Source organism: Etheostoma spectabile, chromosome 12, assembly GCF_008692095.1.
Source record: "Etheostoma spectabile isolate EspeVRDwgs_2016 chromosome 12, UIUC_Espe_1.0, whole genome shotgun sequence".
In the NCBI taxonomy this organism is placed as follows: Eukaryota; Metazoa; Chordata; class Actinopteri; order Perciformes; family Percidae; genus Etheostoma; species Etheostoma spectabile.
The window spans coordinates 1,968,415-1,987,162 of record NC_045744.1 but is presented as its reverse complement, the minus strand read 5'-3'; the positions used below and the strand labels follow the sequence as shown (position 1 = coordinate 1,987,162).

At 41.5% G+C, this 18,748-nt stretch overlaps 2 protein-coding genes across 4 annotated transcripts in view; both read right to left on the bottom strand.

The window, feature by feature from the left end:
- The window catches only part of LOC116698832 (coatomer subunit beta'), a 9,557-nt gene extending 1,318 nt beyond the window's left edge, over nt 1–8,239 (bottom strand). For both annotated transcript variants that reach the window (XM_032531032.1, XM_032531033.1), the window contains exons 1-20: nt 8,091–8,239; nt 7,491–7,628; nt 7,228–7,314; nt 6,758–6,884; nt 6,466–6,614; nt 6,140–6,286; nt 5,760–5,859; nt 5,504–5,646; nt 4,955–5,154; nt 4,675–4,785; nt 4,499–4,587; nt 4,293–4,399; nt 3,242–3,385; nt 2,939–3,069; nt 2,360–2,567; nt 2,026–2,136; nt 1,618–1,832; nt 1,395–1,533; nt 471–608; nt 283–360 (exon numbers count right to left, since the gene is read on the bottom strand). In XM_032531032.1, the coding sequence (XP_032386923.1) occupies nt 283–360; nt 471–608; nt 1,395–1,533; nt 1,618–1,832; nt 2,026–2,136; nt 2,360–2,567; nt 2,939–3,069; nt 3,242–3,385; nt 4,293–4,399; nt 4,499–4,587; nt 4,675–4,785; nt 4,955–5,154; nt 5,504–5,646; nt 5,760–5,859; nt 6,140–6,286; nt 6,466–6,614; nt 6,758–6,884; nt 7,228–7,314; nt 7,491–7,628; nt 8,091–8,093 (2,565 nt within the window). In that variant the 5' untranslated portion in view covers nt 8,094–8,239. The remainder of the gene's footprint in view (nt 1–282; nt 361–470; nt 609–1,394; nt 1,534–1,617; nt 1,833–2,025; nt 2,137–2,359; nt 2,568–2,938; nt 3,070–3,241; nt 3,386–4,292; nt 4,400–4,498; nt 4,588–4,674; nt 4,786–4,954; nt 5,155–5,503; nt 5,647–5,759; nt 5,860–6,139; nt 6,287–6,465; nt 6,615–6,757; nt 6,885–7,227; nt 7,315–7,490; nt 7,629–8,090) is intronic.
- Nucleotides 8,240–8,930: 691 nt separating this feature from the next.
- The window catches only part of LOC116698836 (cilia- and flagella-associated protein 251), a 17,162-nt gene continuing 7,344 nt past the window's right edge, over nt 8,931–18,748 (bottom strand). Inside the window, exons 6-15 of one of the 2 annotated variants that reach the window (XM_032531040.1) lie at nt 17,918–18,010; nt 16,479–16,554; nt 15,523–15,578; nt 15,100–15,193; nt 13,628–14,278; nt 12,801–12,945; nt 12,024–12,352; nt 10,017–10,084; nt 9,591–9,631; nt 8,931–9,511 (exon numbers count right to left, since the gene is read on the bottom strand). In XM_032531040.1, coding sequence (XP_032386931.1) covers nt 9,593–9,631; nt 10,017–10,084; nt 12,024–12,352; nt 12,801–12,945; nt 13,628–14,278; nt 15,100–15,193; nt 15,523–15,578; nt 16,479–16,554; nt 17,918–18,010 — 1,551 coding nt within the window. In that variant the 3' untranslated portion in view covers nt 8,931–9,511; nt 9,591–9,592. The remainder of the gene's footprint in view (nt 9,512–9,590; nt 9,632–10,016; nt 10,085–12,023; nt 12,353–12,800; nt 12,946–13,627; nt 14,279–15,099; nt 15,194–15,522; nt 15,579–16,478; nt 16,555–17,917; nt 18,011–18,748) is intronic. The other variant, XM_032531041.1, reaches the window with a different exon arrangement.

Genomic DNA, 18,748 nt, shown 5'->3' with positions numbered 1-18,748 from the left:
CCCCCCCCCCCCCCCCCATTCAGAACACAAGACAAAATAAGAGTTTATTTGGAAAACGTAAATGTGCAAAATAATCGTTTTTTAGCATTACCTTGTCTTTGCTATCATTAGAAGCCAAAATCAGGATCACAATTAATTATATAATTAGTTTTATTGCCCAGCCCTAGCAGAGGGTAACCAAAGCCGGTGTTACAAGCTGCTAATTGTATGGAATCAGGTTACTAGATAAAAGTTGGCTCAGGCAACAACAAAAAAGACTGTTGGAGAAAGTGACAGACAAACCTTGGGGACAGCAGGAATGAAGGTCCCTTTGGGCTCGTATCCCTGAGCCTCCTCAAGAATATTCCTGTCTTCGTTGAGCTAAAAACAAATGTTGGGAGTTTGTTAAAATATAGAAGGTACAACTATAGAAATATCGTCTGCGCACCACACAACTACCCGATTTGTCAATTTAAACTCTGGCAACTCACCGTGACGAGAGGATAATCTTTGGCAGGCCTAGAGGTGCCCAAGCAGGACTCTCGAAGGTAATGCTCAGCTGCAAAGGCTTCCTTCAGCCCGGGGAACAGATTCTCATACTCTGTGGGGTCTGCTAGAGACTCGGCCGCCTGTAATCAAGATCCAGTACAATGTGTCATGTTCTCTTTTTCCTCTTCTCTTAAAAAGGTTCCATGACATGGTGCTCTTTGGATGCTTTTATATAGACCTTAGTGGTCCCTAATACTGTATCTGAAGTCTCTTTTATATAGACCTTAGTGGTCCCTAATACTGTATCTGAAGTCTCTTTTATATAGACCTTAGTGGTCCCCTAATACTGTATCTGAAGTCTCTTTATATAGACCTTAGTGGTCCCTAATACTGTATCTGAAGTCTCTTATATAGATCTTAGTGGTCCCTTAATACTGTATCTGAAGTCTCTTTTATATAGACCTTAGTGGTCCCTAATACTGTATCTGAAGTCTCTTTATATAGGCCTTAGTGGTCCCTAATACTGTATCTGAAGTCTCTTTTATATAGACCTTAGTGGTCCCTAATACTGTATCTGAAGTCTCTTTTATATAGACCTTAGTCATAAGGAGCAAGATTCCAGATGGGCCCATCTGAGCTTTCATTTTCTCAACGGCAGAGCAGGATACCCAGGGCTCGACTTACACCTATCACCATTTCTAGCCACTGAGGAGGCCATAGGCAGGCTGGGGGAACTTATTAATGTTAAAAAACCTCAAAGTGAAATTTTCATGCCATGGAACTTTTAAGAATTCAAGGTCCTTGTAATTTAAACTGTCTTTTTGTCCACCTAGATTGATGCTGATTGTTTTCTAAATCTTAAGTTTAAAGCTCTGCTGTACCAATATTTTTTTCAAATAAAGAATAATCCTGATATCAGAACTGACCTTCTGGTTGACTTTAGCCAGGCTCTCCCTCCACAATTTGACCACACGGGAGACCTGACTGGGCAGGTAGGTGCGAGCCAGGAAGGCAGCTTCAGGCAGTCTGTTTGTCCTGATCAGAAGCTCCAAACACTGATCCAGACTGCGGAGAGAGACAAACAGTTACCACATATTCAATGGGATCAATACATTTTTTCCACCAATGTCACATTCATCTGGTACTCACTTTCCCTGCAGGAAGTAGGTCATGAAGGCCACATTGTTCTTGCCGTCCCTTTCTGCCCCCTCAGCCAGCTTGCCCACCATAGTGGCGTTACCGGAGGCTGTGGCCAGGAGCAGCAGGCCACCATAATCCTGGGCGTGGTGCAGGCACTCCTGGGCAAGGCTGAATTGGCACTTACTGATAGCCAGCTCCGCTAACTGCTTCCACTTCTGCTCTGACTGCCGGGGTTAGAAGGACACGTGTTAGAAATGTACTGAACGGAGAACCCCACTAGTGATGACATGAAATGACAACAATGGACCAACTCTTGCGAGCCATCCTGAATTGTCGCATGTTTTTTTAGAAGCTGAGCAGATGTGACATGTAATAAGAGTTTGCCTCAGTTTCAAAAGCCAGCAAGTTTGCTCTCACCTCTGCTTCCACAGCCAGCTGGTAAGCTATCTTCAACTCTCCCAGCTGCAACCCCAGCTCAAACCGGTGTTCCGGGTCTGTGGACACAGCCAGCGCCTGCTGCTTGAAGCCCTGAAGAGACAATGAAACAAAACCCATCAAAGCACAAAGTCTACATCCTTTCTGGGTTGAGAAAAAAAAAATGTTTTCAACTAGAATATCATCCAATATCACTTATGGTGCTCCAACTATTAAGTTGGGTACAAAAATACTGAAACGGCATCTTTGTGGTTAAATTAAACTAACAGACTGCAATTAAATAAATAGGAAATAAACTCCTACTGTATATCCTTACCTGTTTCTCCAGGAAATGGGCCACCCTGGTCCGCTGCTCTTTAGGAATTGTGGGAAGCACCTTGTCAGCCATTCCAAAGTCCCTCCTCATTACAGCAGTCTGGTACTCCAGGACGGAGACCAGCAGGGAGTAGCTGACAATGTTGAGCTCCTTGTCTCCCAGGTACAGACGGTCATCTTTTGGTATGTAACCCAGCAGGTACATGGTTCTGCAGGGAGAGAAGGCAGTTTTAACTACTTTGACCAAAAAGATGCAGGAAACGTCACAGCAATCAACACAACTTTTTAGAGCTAAGATATTTTTCTTATCTTTCCATGCAACTGTGAGTGGTTTATTCTTATAAGAAAATAAGTTGCTTATAATACACACACACACACACACACACACACACACACACACACACACACACACAAACACACAAACACAAAACAAACACACTCACACACCCCACACACACACAAACACACACACACACACACACACACACACACACACACACACACACACACACACGTATTACATTTTGTTCAGCAAACCATATACCCACTTAAATTCAAGCTAAACTCTCTGTATTTGTACCTGTCCAGGTGAGCAATGGTGACAATCTCTCCTCCTACATAGTAGTTGAGTCTGTTCACAGAGCTGGTGTAGATGAAGCAGTCTCCTACCCAGAGCCCAGTCTTCACAATCTCCTGGATCTCTCCCTGGACCTGGACATACAAGCACACAAAAGGTGTAAGGTATAGTTTTAGAGTGAAGAAAACATCTTGTAAATGTAAAGCATTGAGTTGAAGCTATGCTTTGGTATAGACAAGATTCATTAAGACATGCATTCATTGAAATAAAAGAGTATTTTTAGCACCGAAAGTCAAAAGCACCCACCTCAAAGGCATCTTCAATACCATCCTCGGTCACCCCTTCATTGTTCTCTTGAGAAGCGGCTACTTTCTCTGACATATAACGCAGAATGAAGAAGGACTCCTCTGTAGCGATGCAGACCAGTTCACCAGAGTCTGACCAGAAGATCTGGATAAATTAATTAAAAACAATAAAAAAAGAAGGAAAAAAGCGTAAAGGAGAGAACGAGAGAGAAACAGAGTTCCTCAAATTTACTGGACAACAGCCTCTCTAGGCCTTTAATAAATTATTTACATACAGTGCCGTTAAAGATGAAGATACTGAATCTCAAAACTGCTTTGTAGCTACTTAGGCACACAGAGACTAGGACCTAAAACGAAAACTAGGGTGTGACGAGACAGGTCAAAAATCCTTTAGGGCTCTGGGATATTTGCAACGGCCCTGTGCCGCCAACCTAGCGGCTCACACCTCTTGATAGTTCCTGACGTTGGCCTCCCCACGTTCCGCTTTGGGTTCTGCTTTTGTGAGCTCCCCGGTTCGCCGTTGTCGACTCGCGTCGGGATGACAGGCGCGATGAGATTTGGACCCCGTCATAACTGCTTGCAGTTCTACTTTTACTATTGTCTCACACTGAGTACGTACTAAAGCATAAATAAATCATCATCATCACTTAATAGATGACATTTCTGAAGAAATAGGCTCTTTTCCCCTCTGCATTTTATTCATTGTGGCAATAAACAAGGATGTAGGCTACTGTAATATTGATTTATGACCATTATAGGAAAAACAGAACATTTCTCTTTGTTTATTTTCATTAAAAGTAAAGTTAGGTTTTGCTGTCCGCTTCCCGACTTATTTTAATAGAGAAATAGAGTGGTCTGCGCAAGACAGCGCCACAGGGAACTGCACGCTGCAGACGCGTATGTGTCTAATGCAAGAGAGAGACGGAGAAAAGAAGAAAGAGAGGCAGTACTCTCAAACGTTCTCATGCTGGGTCTTACAGGCAGCTTTTTTCTCCCGCAATCGTTACCTTTGGAGAACGAGCGGGGAAGACAAGAAATCAAGTCAGTCTTACGTGTTTGGGCTGGATCTCGATGCGGCGCACCAGCTCTGTGTTCTCCCAGTCATAAAATGCCAGTCCATTCACTGACCTGACCCCGAGCAAGAAGCCTCCATAGATCCCTACATGGAAGAGGAGTGGGAACACATTCACTAAGGAAGACCATGGGAACCATCCACTTTCAAAACCTCAAGTTTACTATACAAACATGTTCACATTACCTTCAGCTCCAAAGTCAGGTTTAAAAGATTTCTTTTCTTTGAAATTTTTGAAGATTTTGACAATACTGTTGCTTTCTCGGATGGCATATCTGTTTAAAAAAATAGCAGCAGTTAACTCTCCGATACAGAGTTAAACAGCAGGGGGGTATCACACATGTTCCAAACAGCATACTTACTCCGATGAGTCATGTGCCCAGGCAAACTCCTGCGCTGAGCCGAAGCTCTTGTTCCTCAAAGCCACGGCAGTATAGATGATATACTCTCCATCTCCACACACCACAACAAACCTGGTGCACACACAAACGCATAAATGAGAGATCTGAGTGCAAGTTCACCTCTAATCTGGCTAACAAAGATAAACACATGTGGTGCTCATGTCTGCCTGTTTTCGGAAACAATCATAACCAGTCAAAGGGCCTGGGGGGGGGGGGGGGGGGGGGGGGGGGGGGAGTGTACCTTCCATTAGGGTTATGCTGGATGGTTTGGGGGTAAATCTCACAGCTACCCATATCTTTGACAGCTAACGGAAGCCGCTCGCCATCCTTGATCTCGGTGTCACCCATGGCCTTCAGGTTGGCTTGCTGTATTTCACTGTGTTTAGCCCAGATGATTTTTCCGTTTGTGTCCATGGACATTGCCGGCTCCTCCCGACCCACCTACACAGCGCAGAAGACAAAGATATTTGATTATATATCCATACATCCATGATGTCCTTTATAGATCAAATTCTTTTGTAAGCCACTTGTTTTTTCCTCCTGCACAACTCATTTTTCTTCTGTATTACGCAGTATGTAAGTGCATATATTACATAATACATTTTTTCATGATTGACAATTTTTATTTAACTTTAACACACTAAATCGTTCATCCACCCTCTTAAAAGAATCTGTAATCATTAAACTATTTTCGAACCAGCTTCTCATGTGCTTATCTATGCTGTTTAGGATTAATCCATCTCTAATACATTTAACACATTTTTGAGAATTACTCTCCCTTTGCGCTCACCTTGATAATGATACTGCCTTCATCGTAGCCCAGCGCCACATTGTTGGAGCCCCTGAGGCCACACACACACCACACTCTCTCCATGCCATAGTTGAGAGTGCTCTCCAGGCGGTAAGTGCTCGAGTGCCAGATCCGCACCGTACCTACAGAGAGAGAAGGCAAAGTTGAATGGAGCAATGAACAGTGAGGCCATGATGTGAGATGTCGTTTACGGTTTTTGGGAACAGGGGTGAGGATGAGTGTGATCCCTGCTCACCGTCCTCTGATCCAGTGATGATGATGGGCAGCTCGGGGTGGAAGCTGACGCAAGAGACATTCTGGGCGTGGCCCTCCAGAGTCTGAACACAGGTTTTGTTCTATAAGCACACAGAGGAGGACAGTTAAACATAGATTATAAATATAGAATGCTAAAGGATGCTCACAGAAAGGACTTAGCAGAACAATGAGGGAAAACATACATCAACACTTTAAGTAAGCTAAAGTCATTTACTTTATTAAATCTAATGTTACAAAAGACAATTTTTCAGCAGGTAGTTTAGCCTGTGCTCTGCTTAAGGGCTTATTATATCCATGCTGAGCGTCCTGTGGCTTACTCTCACCTTCCGGTGAAGGAACTGACAGAAAGGGTTTTCTAACCTGGTAGTCCCAGATCTTTACTTGGCGGTCATCAGCCCCTGAAATGAGGTAGGGCTTGTCTCCTCCACTGTAGTAGTCAATACAATTGACCCCTTTCTCGTGACCCTCCAAAGTGAAATTGGGAGATGAAGAGCCTAGCTGCCAAACCTGAAACAATCCACAAGACATGGGAAATAATCACTGAATACATTTCAGAGACCTTCTTTAATACACTTAAAATATAGTCACTAAAGAAGCTTCAGCAGGATCTGGGTGTCCCACAGTACTCACCCAATGACAAGAGAAAATGAGATGAGGGGACAACAGCTACAGCAAGCGGTTCCTACCTTAATTGTCCTGTCCAGGGAGGCACTGGCAAACTGGTTGTTGTCCTTGGGGTTGATAACAATCTGCATGACATAGTGAGTGTGACCCTCAAACACCTGGCTGCACGACCACTTCTTGTCCCAGTCCCATAGCTTGATCAACATGTCATCTGCACAGAAGTACATTAATGTATGCTTGTGTGTATGCAAATAAACAAAACATTTCAGGACACTGGTAAAAAGAAACCTTTGAGTTTATCAAATCAATATGTTAGAAGAATATGCTACCCATCAGGAACATTTGATAGCATACCACTGCTGGTGAGGATATAGGGCTGGGTCGGATGGACAGCGATGCAACGAATGTAGTCAGAGTGGGCCTCAAACATATGGACACGCTCCAAAGTGTTGTAGTTGAACACTCGGATCTGCATGTCATCCTGCGCAGGGAGAACATTTCTTTTAATTTGAGCTTATGTCAAAAGACAAACATACTGTATACACAAGAGCTAAATATATCACAAAATAAGCAGTCGGTACGTGCTATTGGGGGTCTATCACAATGAGAAAAATGTATGGTGAGATAATCAGACTTAAAGTCTAAATGCAAACACTGATGTGACACCAATGCACATGTCCACATCACACTAAAAACACACCAAATTAAACATATTTAAGCCCAGACTTCCAGGTTTATACAACTAGTTTGTAAAGCCGCTGGTGTTGTTGTGGATGACAACTGTCAGAGTCGTGATCCCGAGACAAACAATGGATGAAACTCACCGCTCCTGTAATGACCCAGTTCTTCCTTGCCACAAACTTAGAGGCTCTGACAGGGAGGTCACACACTTCGAAGGTCTTGACCAGAGTCTGGAAAAAGACAAGATCGCTGATTCATTTAAGGTTCGCAGCATCATCCCTGCTTTGTGTGGTCGTCAAGTCATTCTTATTTGACTATAAAATAACACATTCAAGCATGGATGTTAAGTCATAAGTGCTCCGAGGTGCAACAGTGTATCGGCGGGCCCACTGATCTGCGATCACACCTGTGTTTCGTGGTTCCACACACAGACACTGCCGTTGTACAGACTGGCCAGCATCCATGGCTCAGTTGGGTGAAGGTCCACACTCTTCACTCGGTCTGACCTGGCTGTCAGCCTGCGCTTGATGTCCAGCCTCAGAGGCTGAAAAGACAGAAGACAACGGGGTCTTTTCCTACGTCGTTCAAACTCTCAGTAAGAGTGGCTTTACATGAACATTTACTGATCTGAATTAAGACCAGTACGAGTAAAGACCCGGAATAATAGGACAGGTAGCTAGTAAGCCAAAATGCCGTTAGCATGCTAACATTGAGCCTGATAACGTAGGTTATGTCAATGATTCCAATAATGTTAAACGCATACATTATATGATAATGAATTCAACAACAGACTCAAATCAAATTTAGCTAAGCACATATAACTAAAGCTTACAAACAGCCATGGTTATCTTTAGCATTAAAGCTCTCATGCTAACTCAAGCTAGCTAGTTAACGTTAGCCGCTAAACTATTTACAATGATGCATTATTATTTGACAGTTTTACTGTCCTGTTGGATGACTTCTGCGGAAACAAAACCAGCTGGGAACTATTTTAAATATCTCTTACCATGTTCTATCCACGTGTTGTCACAATAAAATTAGAGAAATTAGTCGCAGACAGTCGCAAACAGGGACCAAATGTTGCGACTTCAGTGAACAGAGCACTGGATACTGACGTGGAACTTCCTCGATCTAAATCTCGCGTGAGTTGTGCTCTGGAAGTGGTGACGTGACATGAAGGTCTTCAACAGGCGATCATCCCTGCAGGAGATGGGTGACACTGTGACAGGATATGGAAAATAAACTTGCATTTTACGGTGAAAAGTTCAACAAAGGTTTTTTTTAAAGATAAACACGTATGCAAGTTTGTCGTTATCAATGTTTATAGGCTATGGCAAATTGAGATTCCACTATACCAAAACATATTTTCAGATTACTAATTTGCTCTAATTCGCATTTGTCTGAGATTTACTAAGCAATGGTGGGAGAAAATTACAACACATCAAACTCCTCATCACGGAGACACCATAGAGGTGAATGAGAGCACAAGCAAAGTAAAGGATGTTTTTTCTTTCTAATTATTCATATTTTTATTATTATTATTATTATTAGGGGTCCAAACCCGAGGTTCACACAGCAGGGCTGTGGAACCATATTACTATGTTGTCATCGAGCTGTTTGGTCAAGAATATTGTGATATTTGATTTTCTCTATATCGCCCAGCCCTACTCTGTTATAAGTAAAAGTCCTGCATTGAAGTAAAAATCAGTAAATGTACTTGAATGTACTTTAAAATGTACATGAAATGTTAGAAGTAAAAGTACTCTATGCAGAAAGCTGGTAACTCCCACATGACATGAATGCCACGTGGGCAACAGCGTGAAGGTGAAACAGCAAAACTCACAGCTACTGCAAAATGACACCAAGTTTTATTTTCTCTCACACATGTTGGCTTTTAGAACACCAACAAATATCCCAGTAGTGGAACGTGTCAAGATTCCTCCCAAGCAGCAAGATTTAATCCGATGCATAGTTAATATGTCTGGGATTAATAAGAAAAGTGTAAACAACAGAACTGTGTAAACAAAACAGAATTTCCCAGCTTTGACTAAAAACACACATTATCTAACATGTTTCTACTTTAAAAATCAAACTGAGTAGAAAAATGTTCAACCGATAACTAAAAACTTAAACAATTCACAGCTTGTTGAGCTCATCTGCTGTACCCATCAAAACAGAAAACATTTAAAAAAATAAAAAAAGTATTGTTTAGCATTTGCACTGATATGGGAAAATTTCAAACAATTTGATCATATGAGTTGTATTGTTTTGACAGTTTTACAGCTAAAGACAATGAACCATTACTGTAACACTGATGTTGATCTCAGGAAGAAACTCCAAAGTAAAGGCACGAACATGATGCAGATTGTCCTTTGGGGGGGGAGGAGGGGTCCAAGGTTGCAGAGCCTGAATTCACATTTACTGGACCTAAAAAGGTAATCAAGTTAAGTGTTTCAGTAACTTCATAACTTCAGAAATGTGAAGTGAAACCGTTCAACTTACACACATTTAATCAGAGATGACCGTCTTTTTGGAGGATTTCTTTTTCTGGAAATATCAGAAAGGAAAAAAGTGGTTAAAATAAACAAATGTAGGCATGATAAGTAATATAGTGTGCCTAATGCCCTGCAAGTTTCTGATCTTAAAACATGCTCCCAATACTTTCACAGCCAAGTGTTCAGCTTCTTGTACATCACAGTCAAACATACAGTACATAATACTAATAATAATAATAATGATAATGATAAATCCTTTATTAGTCCCACAAGGGGAAATTACAATTTACACGGTTATTACACACAGGCCGGAATTACAAACACATGCTCATACATACATGCATACTGTACATACATACATACATACATACATACATGTGGCAATTAAACTTCTAATGCAAGAACTGGTATTAAAAGTCTGATGTGTGTTTTCTTACTGTAGAATTAGCTTGTTGGTCTGCAGCTAGCTCCGCCTCCTCCAGTTTCTCCTTTAATCTGTTCTTCTCTGCAAACATCAGGCAGCACAGAACGCATATGACACATAACTTCACCACATGCTGATGTTCACAAGAATGCAAGTCAATGAAATATATAGTTTCAAAATCATTGATCTATGTCAGAACCGCTGCAGCCCAGGGCGTACTCACACTTGGCCCGGTTAAACTGGGGCCGTGCACGTTTGACCCCAGAGTCTGGTTCCTTTGACTAGTATGATTGCTCTGTACCATGCCTGTAGCCTAGAAATGTAGACATATCCTAGCGGCAGCAAATGTCATTTGCAGCCAGGATCAGCCTAGCAACTCTACGTTGGCTTACGAGCAGGAAAAAACACGTTAGTCAGGCCAATCAGATTGTGTATAGAGTCGGTGGGCGGGCTTAACGTAATGACAGAGTTGTCATGAGACGTTTCCGCATGAATTCTCTGCTACTTTACATAGAGGTCGCAATATATGGTGCTCTTTGGATGCTTTTACATAGACCTTAGTGGTCCCCTAATACTGTATCTGAAGTCTCTTATATAGACCTTAGTGGTCCTAATACTGTATCTGAAGTCTCTTTTATATAGCCTTAGTGGTCCCCTAATACTGTATCTGAAGTCTCTTTTTATAGGCTTAGTGGTCCTCATACTGTATCTGAAGTCTCTTTATAAGGACCTAGTGGTCCCTATACTGTATCTGAGTCTCTTATTAGGCCTTAGTGGTCCCTAATACTGTATCTGAAGTCCTTTTATATAGACCTTAGTGGTCCCTAATACGTATCTGAAGTGTCTCTTTATAGACACTTAGTGGTCCCTAATACTGTATCTGAAGTCTCTTTATATAGACCTTTGGTCCCCTAATACTGTATCTGAAGTCTCTTATATAGACAGTGGTCCCCTATACTGTACTGAAGTCTCTTTTATATAGACCTTAGTGGGCCCTAATACTGTATCTGAAGTCTCTTTTATAGGCCTTATGGTCCCTAATACTGTATCTGGAGTCTCTATATAGCCTTAGTGGTCCCTAATACTGTATCTGAGTTCTTAATAGCCTTAGTGGTCCCTAATACTGATCTGAAGTCTCTTATATAGACCTTAGTGGTCCCCTAATACTGTTCTGATGTTATTATATAGACCTTAGTGGTCCCCTAATACTGTATCTGAAGTCTTTTATATAGACCTAGTGGTCCCTAATACTGTATCGAAGTCTCTTTTATAGGCCTTTGTGGTCCCTAATACTGTATCTGAAGTCTCTTTTATATAGACCTTAGTGGTTTCGACCTATATACGTGTATCGAGAAGTCTCTTTATATAGACCTTAGTGGTCCCTACTACGTTTCTGAAGTCTCTTTATATAGACCTTAGTGGTCCCTAATACTGTATCTGAAGTTTATTTCTAAAAATTAAGCCGTGGTGCAGAATTCCAGCCTCTAGAGCCTCCTCGTCTCTAGCGACGTAGAAAGCCGTGCAGATGTTGAACAGCTCACCCGGAGACTGAAGACATTCAGAAACCAGATCTCACCTAAAACATCATGGATAGGTTTTTTCCCAAGTTGGTATGTGTGTGTAAGCACCAGAGACACAAGATAACTCCCCAAATCCCAGCAAGGGTGTTTTTTTCATAATATGGGCACTTTAAAACACTTTGCCCCTTGATTAAACTGAGCCAAAAACAAGTGGTGGACAAACTGTTGATGATTACACTACAATGATAAAAGAAGTAGGCATGCTATGCTGTATGATTGCATTAGTTGGCGAAGTGTAGCGCGGCCCGGTCTGGGCCAAAATGCCAGGGACGATTTTTGGTCCCAGTCCGTCCCTGCACACTATATTTGCCAAAGACAACATGGTCAAAATTCAGCCCAAGAGACTTCTCTTGGTGACATTATGAACTGGGAACTATTTTCTAACATTTCCCTGATTAAATCAATAAAATGAAATGATTAGCAATGATGGAGTCTCTTACTCTTTTTCTTTGCAGGTCCATCCTGGCTGACAGGGATGGGCATGGGAGTCGTCTCCTCGCCTTCTCCCGCCTTCATCTTTTTCTTCTTCTTCTTCTTGATTTCCTTTGAAAGTGGAGTGGAGTCGACTTCAGGAGGCTCAGCAGGCATAGTGCTGCAGTCCTCCTCCTCCACCAATCTCTTCTTTTTCTTCTTTGGCGGTTGATTTTCCTTTGAGGAGTTTTCTTCTTGTTCCGTGTTCATTTTCACCTTTTTCTTCTTCTTTGGTGTGTTGTCCTCCTGCTGAGTAGAATCATTTGTCTCCTCTGCTGCCCCTTTCTTCTGTTTTAGTCTGGGGAAAATGGGAAATGTTATATAAAAGTCACAGTATCCTTATTATTCCGTATTTGTAACACATATTTATGCATTTGTTATTGCCCCTTCAATACTGTAATATTTCATCAAAATACATATTATGCATTTATTTTTATTTTGAATGTATAATTATTTTTCAATGTATGACCAAAAACAGCATATGGACATTACTGGGGTAAAGATAATTTACTGACTGCGGCCACTTTCCCCAGTTTTTACCTCACCATTATTTTTGCCCTTTTGTTTGTGTCACTATTTTAGTACTGAAAAAAATGTCTAGTTCCAAAAATATTCTATAGCTTATAGGGTTATTTCATTACATTTCAATGTGAACTACGTCCACTTTCAACAGCTGACAAAGCAATAACAGTGTGCATAATGAGAAGTTTTAGACATAAGGATGCCAAAGGAAAAAGTCCACAGACTTCTTAGCGAGCTTCTTCTCCTTCCACTTGTTCATCATCAGCGTCTCCTTGTCCCTCCTGTGGAGCCTCAGTCTCTTTTTCTTGCTCAGTTTCTTCTTGGGGCGGCGTTTCTTTTTGGCCGAGGAGAGCTGAGAGGAGTCTCCGTCTGAAAGGAGTTCAAAGAGGAAAAAGTATAGTAAAGTATACCCTCGGCTCTGGGTTGTAAAAAGCACAATAAGAGCTTTTATTTAAACTGATAGAAAACAGTAACAGCTGTTACTGTTTTCTATCAGTTTGTTTATAGATCTCGACGTTTCCGAGCTGCACTTGAAGGAAGCGTCATTTCACCGGAGGGAGAGAGAGACAGAAAAGAGACGAGCGAGACATAGCGAGAGCTTTGTTGTTGTAGGAAAACATTCAGCTATCACACAAACTGAAGGGCAGTTCAGGGCTTGTGTCATGTCATGTTTCCTGTACGGGACCGTCACACCGCCTCAAACCACAGCTGAGAACACACAGACGCGTCTGATCCCCCGTACACGATGCCGGCCGAACGCAGCCTTAGGCAGCAGAACGTCGCCTCGGATTGTAATGCTACCGTGTTATTACTATTACGTTACTATGTTTTAGCAGTGTGAGCCTCCGAATATCATTTTAGAAACGTTTTTGTGCAAGTATTTAATCTTGAAAGGTAACTACAGCTGTCAGATAAATGTAGTAAAATAAAAAAGTACAATGTAACGTAGTGGAGTAGTGGAGTAGAAAGTAGCCTAAAATGGAAGTTATTCAAACTTGTACTTAAACCAACCAATACTGCTGTAAAGGAGATGATGTATATTTCTGAGTACCTGTGGCCTCCAGAGGCTTTGCTGTGTCTCCGTCTCCCCCTGCTGGTCTCTCATCAGACTGCACCTCCCCGCCCTCTTGTGCGCCGTCTTTTTTCCTCTTTTTCTTCTTCTTTTTCTCATCTGTTGCTGGAACCACAAGATTCTCCTCTTCCTCCATTCCTGCTGCCTCGCTCTGCTCCTCTTCCACATCTTTTACCTTTCTCTTTTTGATCTTCTTGTCTGAAGGAGGGATGGGAGCCCCCTCTTCAATCTCTCCCACTTCTTTTGGTTCCCTTTTCCTTTTCTTAGCCTTCTTCTTCTCTGGTGAAGTGGCCTGAGACGTGTCCTCCTCCTCCTCCTCCTCTTGCTTCTGATACGTCTCTTCCTCTGCCACCTTCTCCGCTCTCTTTATCTTTTTGCCAGTCTTGGTGATCAGAGTAGCATCGCTGGATATATCGGCGGTGGATGAGTCTGTGCTCGGGGGATCTGCAGTTGGCGTCTCTTCGTTCTTTTTGCTCTTGTTTTTCTTCTTCCTCTTCTTGGGAGTTGGGGCATCTTTTTCAGACTCTGCCACCTCCTCTGGGACCGGTTGGACAGGTTCTTGCTCGGCCGCCTCGCTGTCGCTGACTTCGATGTTGAGGATGATGTTGACTTCTGGGTCTAGTTGCTGTTCTGCAGCGGTGGAAGAAGTATTCAGATCCTTCAGTCAAAGTACTAACACCACACTGTCAAAATACTCTAAGTAAAGTCCTGCATTGAAAATGTTACTTAAGTAAAAGTATGTAGGCATCATCCGGAAAATGTAGTGAAAGTACTAAAAGTGAAGAACAATCCTCCCATGTTAGAAGGTGTAAAGGATCCAACCAGCTGTGTGTTTAATGGTCTCACCATCTCAGCTGGACTAGTAGGCCGTTAAATTGTTGCCAGGTTACATTATAAAAAACATCGGATTTGATAATCTATATGTGAGTAAAAAGTACAATGTTCTACCGCCACCACCGCTTCTTCTACAACTCATCTACATTAAATCCTGCGTGCGCGAGCGCGCGCACACACACACACACACACACACACACACACACACACACACACACACACACACACACACACACACACACACACACACACACACACACACACACACACACACACACACACACACACACACACACACCTATCTTGACTTTATCTGGGTCATCAGTGTGACTTCTAAATAAACTAAATTCACTAAACATTACAATCATATTTAAAAAAACGTATTTACTCCTGGTGGATATAGACATTTAAAAGACATACATATGACCATAAAGTTGGAAAATCAACTTTCCAAAACAATTCCAACGTAATAAAACAGATTCAAGGCATAGACATAAATAATACAAGATTTGAAAACCCTATGTTTAACCAATAAAAGTTTGAGATGAAAGGTTTTTCTTTGCGTATTGTATTTTTGGGGTGGGATTAAAGCACTGGAGGAGTACAGGAACTGTTACCGGTGTCAGAGACGGGGTCTTCTGGAGGGGGTGGGGATGTCTCAGTGTGGTCTTCAACCTTCAGCGGGGGGGAGAGGTCACTGCTCTCTGTGCTCTGAGTCAACACACAAACACTAACTTATTACTACTATAATCCTTACAAGTTGTTTTTGTATATGTTCCTGTGTTTGGATTCAAATTCTCTCCTAACAAGAATAACTTTTACTTTATAAAGCGTTTTTAAGGCATTTTAGGCCTTTATTATACAGGACAGCTGAAGATGTGAAAGAAGAGAGAGGGCCAATCACACGCAGTGAAGGGCCGCAGGTTGGAATCAAACCTACGGCTGGTGCGTCACGTAATGAGCCTCAGTACATGGGGCCCACACTCATCCAGGTGAGCTATCCAGGCGCCCCAGAGGACTAACTAAATGTTATGTGGTACCTTAGATTTCTCCTCATTGTCCTCCTCTTCCTCATCAGGATTTTCAGAATCATGGTCTGAAAAATAGATTAAAAACCCATTATGCCATTATAAAGTCTCAATCTTGTGTATTTTATAAGGCCTCCTGCACACTGATGCGTGGCGGCTGCGTGGCGTTTTCTACGTCTTTGCACACCAGAAACGTGGCGGACGCGGCTCTGCTGCGGGGAAAAAGTCACGTGACTTGGATCACCCTTGTTCGACATATGGGGAGAGAGTTGTGGTAATTATATTACAATATTATTATAAGTTATTACAATATTAATAAATCATTCCATTTTGACCATATGGCCTAAGCAATAAACAAGCTGTTCTTTAATGTCACCAGCTGTCGTTTTCCTCTATTACTTTTTTTTATTTTTATAGTATCGGTTCAGGCACCATTTAAAACAAAACAAAGATCTTGTAAACTATTGTAAACTGGTACGACGTGTCCATTGGTTACATGTGTCTAATATTTGAGGAAATGTGAAGGTATCAGTGGAACTATATTATATAAGTTAATATATGTTATATATATATGTTTATATGTTTTAAGTTTCATATCTTAAGGTTGTACTTGCACATATTTTATTTATCAGAACTTTACTACAAACTACAAATAACTAATGTTAGGGAAATCTGTTTTTTAATGCATTTCTGGATTGCTTTTTTTTTTAATTTAATCGGCCAATATATCGGAATATCGGATTTTTAAACAACCAAATATTTGCATCGGCCTTTAATAAAATGTAAAACCATCCCGTGGTCTTTCATCAGCGGCTTTGAAAAGTGCTGCCGAGGCTGTAAAAGGAAAAGAAGCTTCTTCACAATGCCTTGTGATTCTCGGCAGCGCGGTGAGAAGGAGACGGAGAAGATGCCATACATAACATGTAAAGAACAACCTGGTCATCACACGTCTCATTGGTTGTTCCTACCTGCAGGGGGCGGGGCTTCCCTCTCTGTCTGCTGGTCATTGGTCTCCTGGGGGGTCAGGTCAGCTGTGCCGGGCTCCTGCAACAGGAATCAACAGGTCAACAACAGACCTGCCCATAACACATACCATGTATTTTTGGCACATTTTCCACTCAAATCGTGCCTCAGCCTCGGTTTCTTGTGCAAATGTTTTTTTCTATGTACATATTTGTTTCTGTATTCATTGTTCATTTCATAATAATGGTTAATATGTGTGTTTGTTTGTATGCACCATTCACCAGGCAAATTCCATGTGAGTTTAACTGTGGCAATAAACCCTTTTCTGATACAGCAGACACGGAGAGTTTCTCTTTTGTTGCTTCATTCCTGTTTTTTCTATTCATGACACAGATTGGATCCTCCATAGTGTATTCAGCAAAAAGCTGCACTGAGACGCAGGACTGGCAAGAGGACGTTAGCTACAAAATGAGACCCAGAGATGTGTCCAACATGCCATTTAAAATAACAATATATAGAAATGTTAAAGGTCCCATGGCATGAAAATGTTTTTTTTAACATTATTTTGAGTTCCCCCAGCCTGCCCCCCCAGTGGCTAGAAATGGTGATAGGTGTAAACTGAGTCCTGGGTGTCCTGCTCTGCCTTTGTGAAAATGAAAGCTCAGATGGGCCGATACAGTATTAGGGACCACTAAGGTCTATATAAAAGAGACTTCAGATGCAGTATTAGGGTACCACTAAGGTCTATATAACGAGACCTTCAGATACAGTATTAGGGACCACTAAGGTCTATAAAAGAGACTTCAGATACAGTATTAGGGACCCTAAGGCTATATAAAGAGACTTCGATACAGTTATTAGGGACCACTAAGGTCTGAATAAAGAGACTTCAGATACAGTAGTAGGGACCACAAGTCTATATAAAGAGACTTCAGAACAGTATAGGGACAACTAAGGTCTATAAAAAGAGACTTCAGATACAGTATTAGGACCCACTAAGGTCTATATAAAAGACTTTCAGATCCAGTATTAGGGACCACTAAGGTCTATATAAAAGAGACTCAGTACAGTTTAGGGGCAACTAAGTCTAATAAGAGACTCAGTACAGTATTAGGGGACCACTAAGGTCTATATAAAACTAGCCTCAGATACAGTATTAGGGACCACTAAGGTCTATATAAAAGAGACTTCGTACATATAGGGACCCTAAGGTCTATTAAAAGAGACTTCAGATAGGATAGGACCACTAAGGTCTATATAAAAGAGACTTCACGGTACAGTATTAGGGGACCACTAAGGTCTATATAAAGAGACTTCAGATACAGTATTAGGGGCCACAAGGCTTATACAAAATACTCAGAAATACAGTATTAGGGGACCACTAAGGTCCATATAAAAACATCCAAAGAGCACCATGTCATGGGACCTTTAACCATTAGTGCACCTTTGCAGCGCTGTCTTCATCTTCTGAGGCCTCAATTTGATTGACGGCTGTCTGTTCAACTGCAGAGATTGCATCTGGGGCTGCCTGCGTCTCCTGACGAAGGAAAACTAAAAGTTTAATACACAGCTTCATTCATTTATCTTTTTACTGTAGGGAAGATTTCTAGGATCATTTTATTTTATTGTTAATTTGTGGGGGGTTTTAATTTGTAAATTGGGTCTTTTGTAGTCTACGTTGACAACATTTCATTCATGAAGGGACAAGCTGCTCAGCAGAACCAACTGTAGTGTGAGCTGTTCTGACAACCAGATAAAACTTGTGTTGATTAAAGTGGTTGGACCAAACATGTATAGCAATTATTTCGGAAACAATTTAACTTATTTCTCAAAAAAAAAAATCTTTTCTTAAGATCTATTTTTATAGCATTATCGATAAGAGTATCAACCGATTAGAGGATCAATAAGTATCTCAACATTTCCTTTCCTGCCAACAGACATTACATTTGCAGATATTAAGTCCCAAACATTAAATCCCAAACCTCTACATGCCAGAAAAAAGAGACTGACTCAGCAGTTTCCTACTGGAAGCTAAACAGCACAAACAATGCACTTTAGCCAATCACAATCCTCTGCAGAATAAGATTCAGATGTGCACAGAATGAACTGAGTGGAACGCATGCTTGGCTGTGCCAGGAATCAACAAACACTCCTTTTTTATGAGTTGTGGTTGAAACTGATGAACATTTCTGCTCATTTATATACAGGGGGTTTGAAAGTTTGAGCACCCCAGGTAAAAAATTGTATTATTGTGCATAAAGAAGCCAAGAAAAGA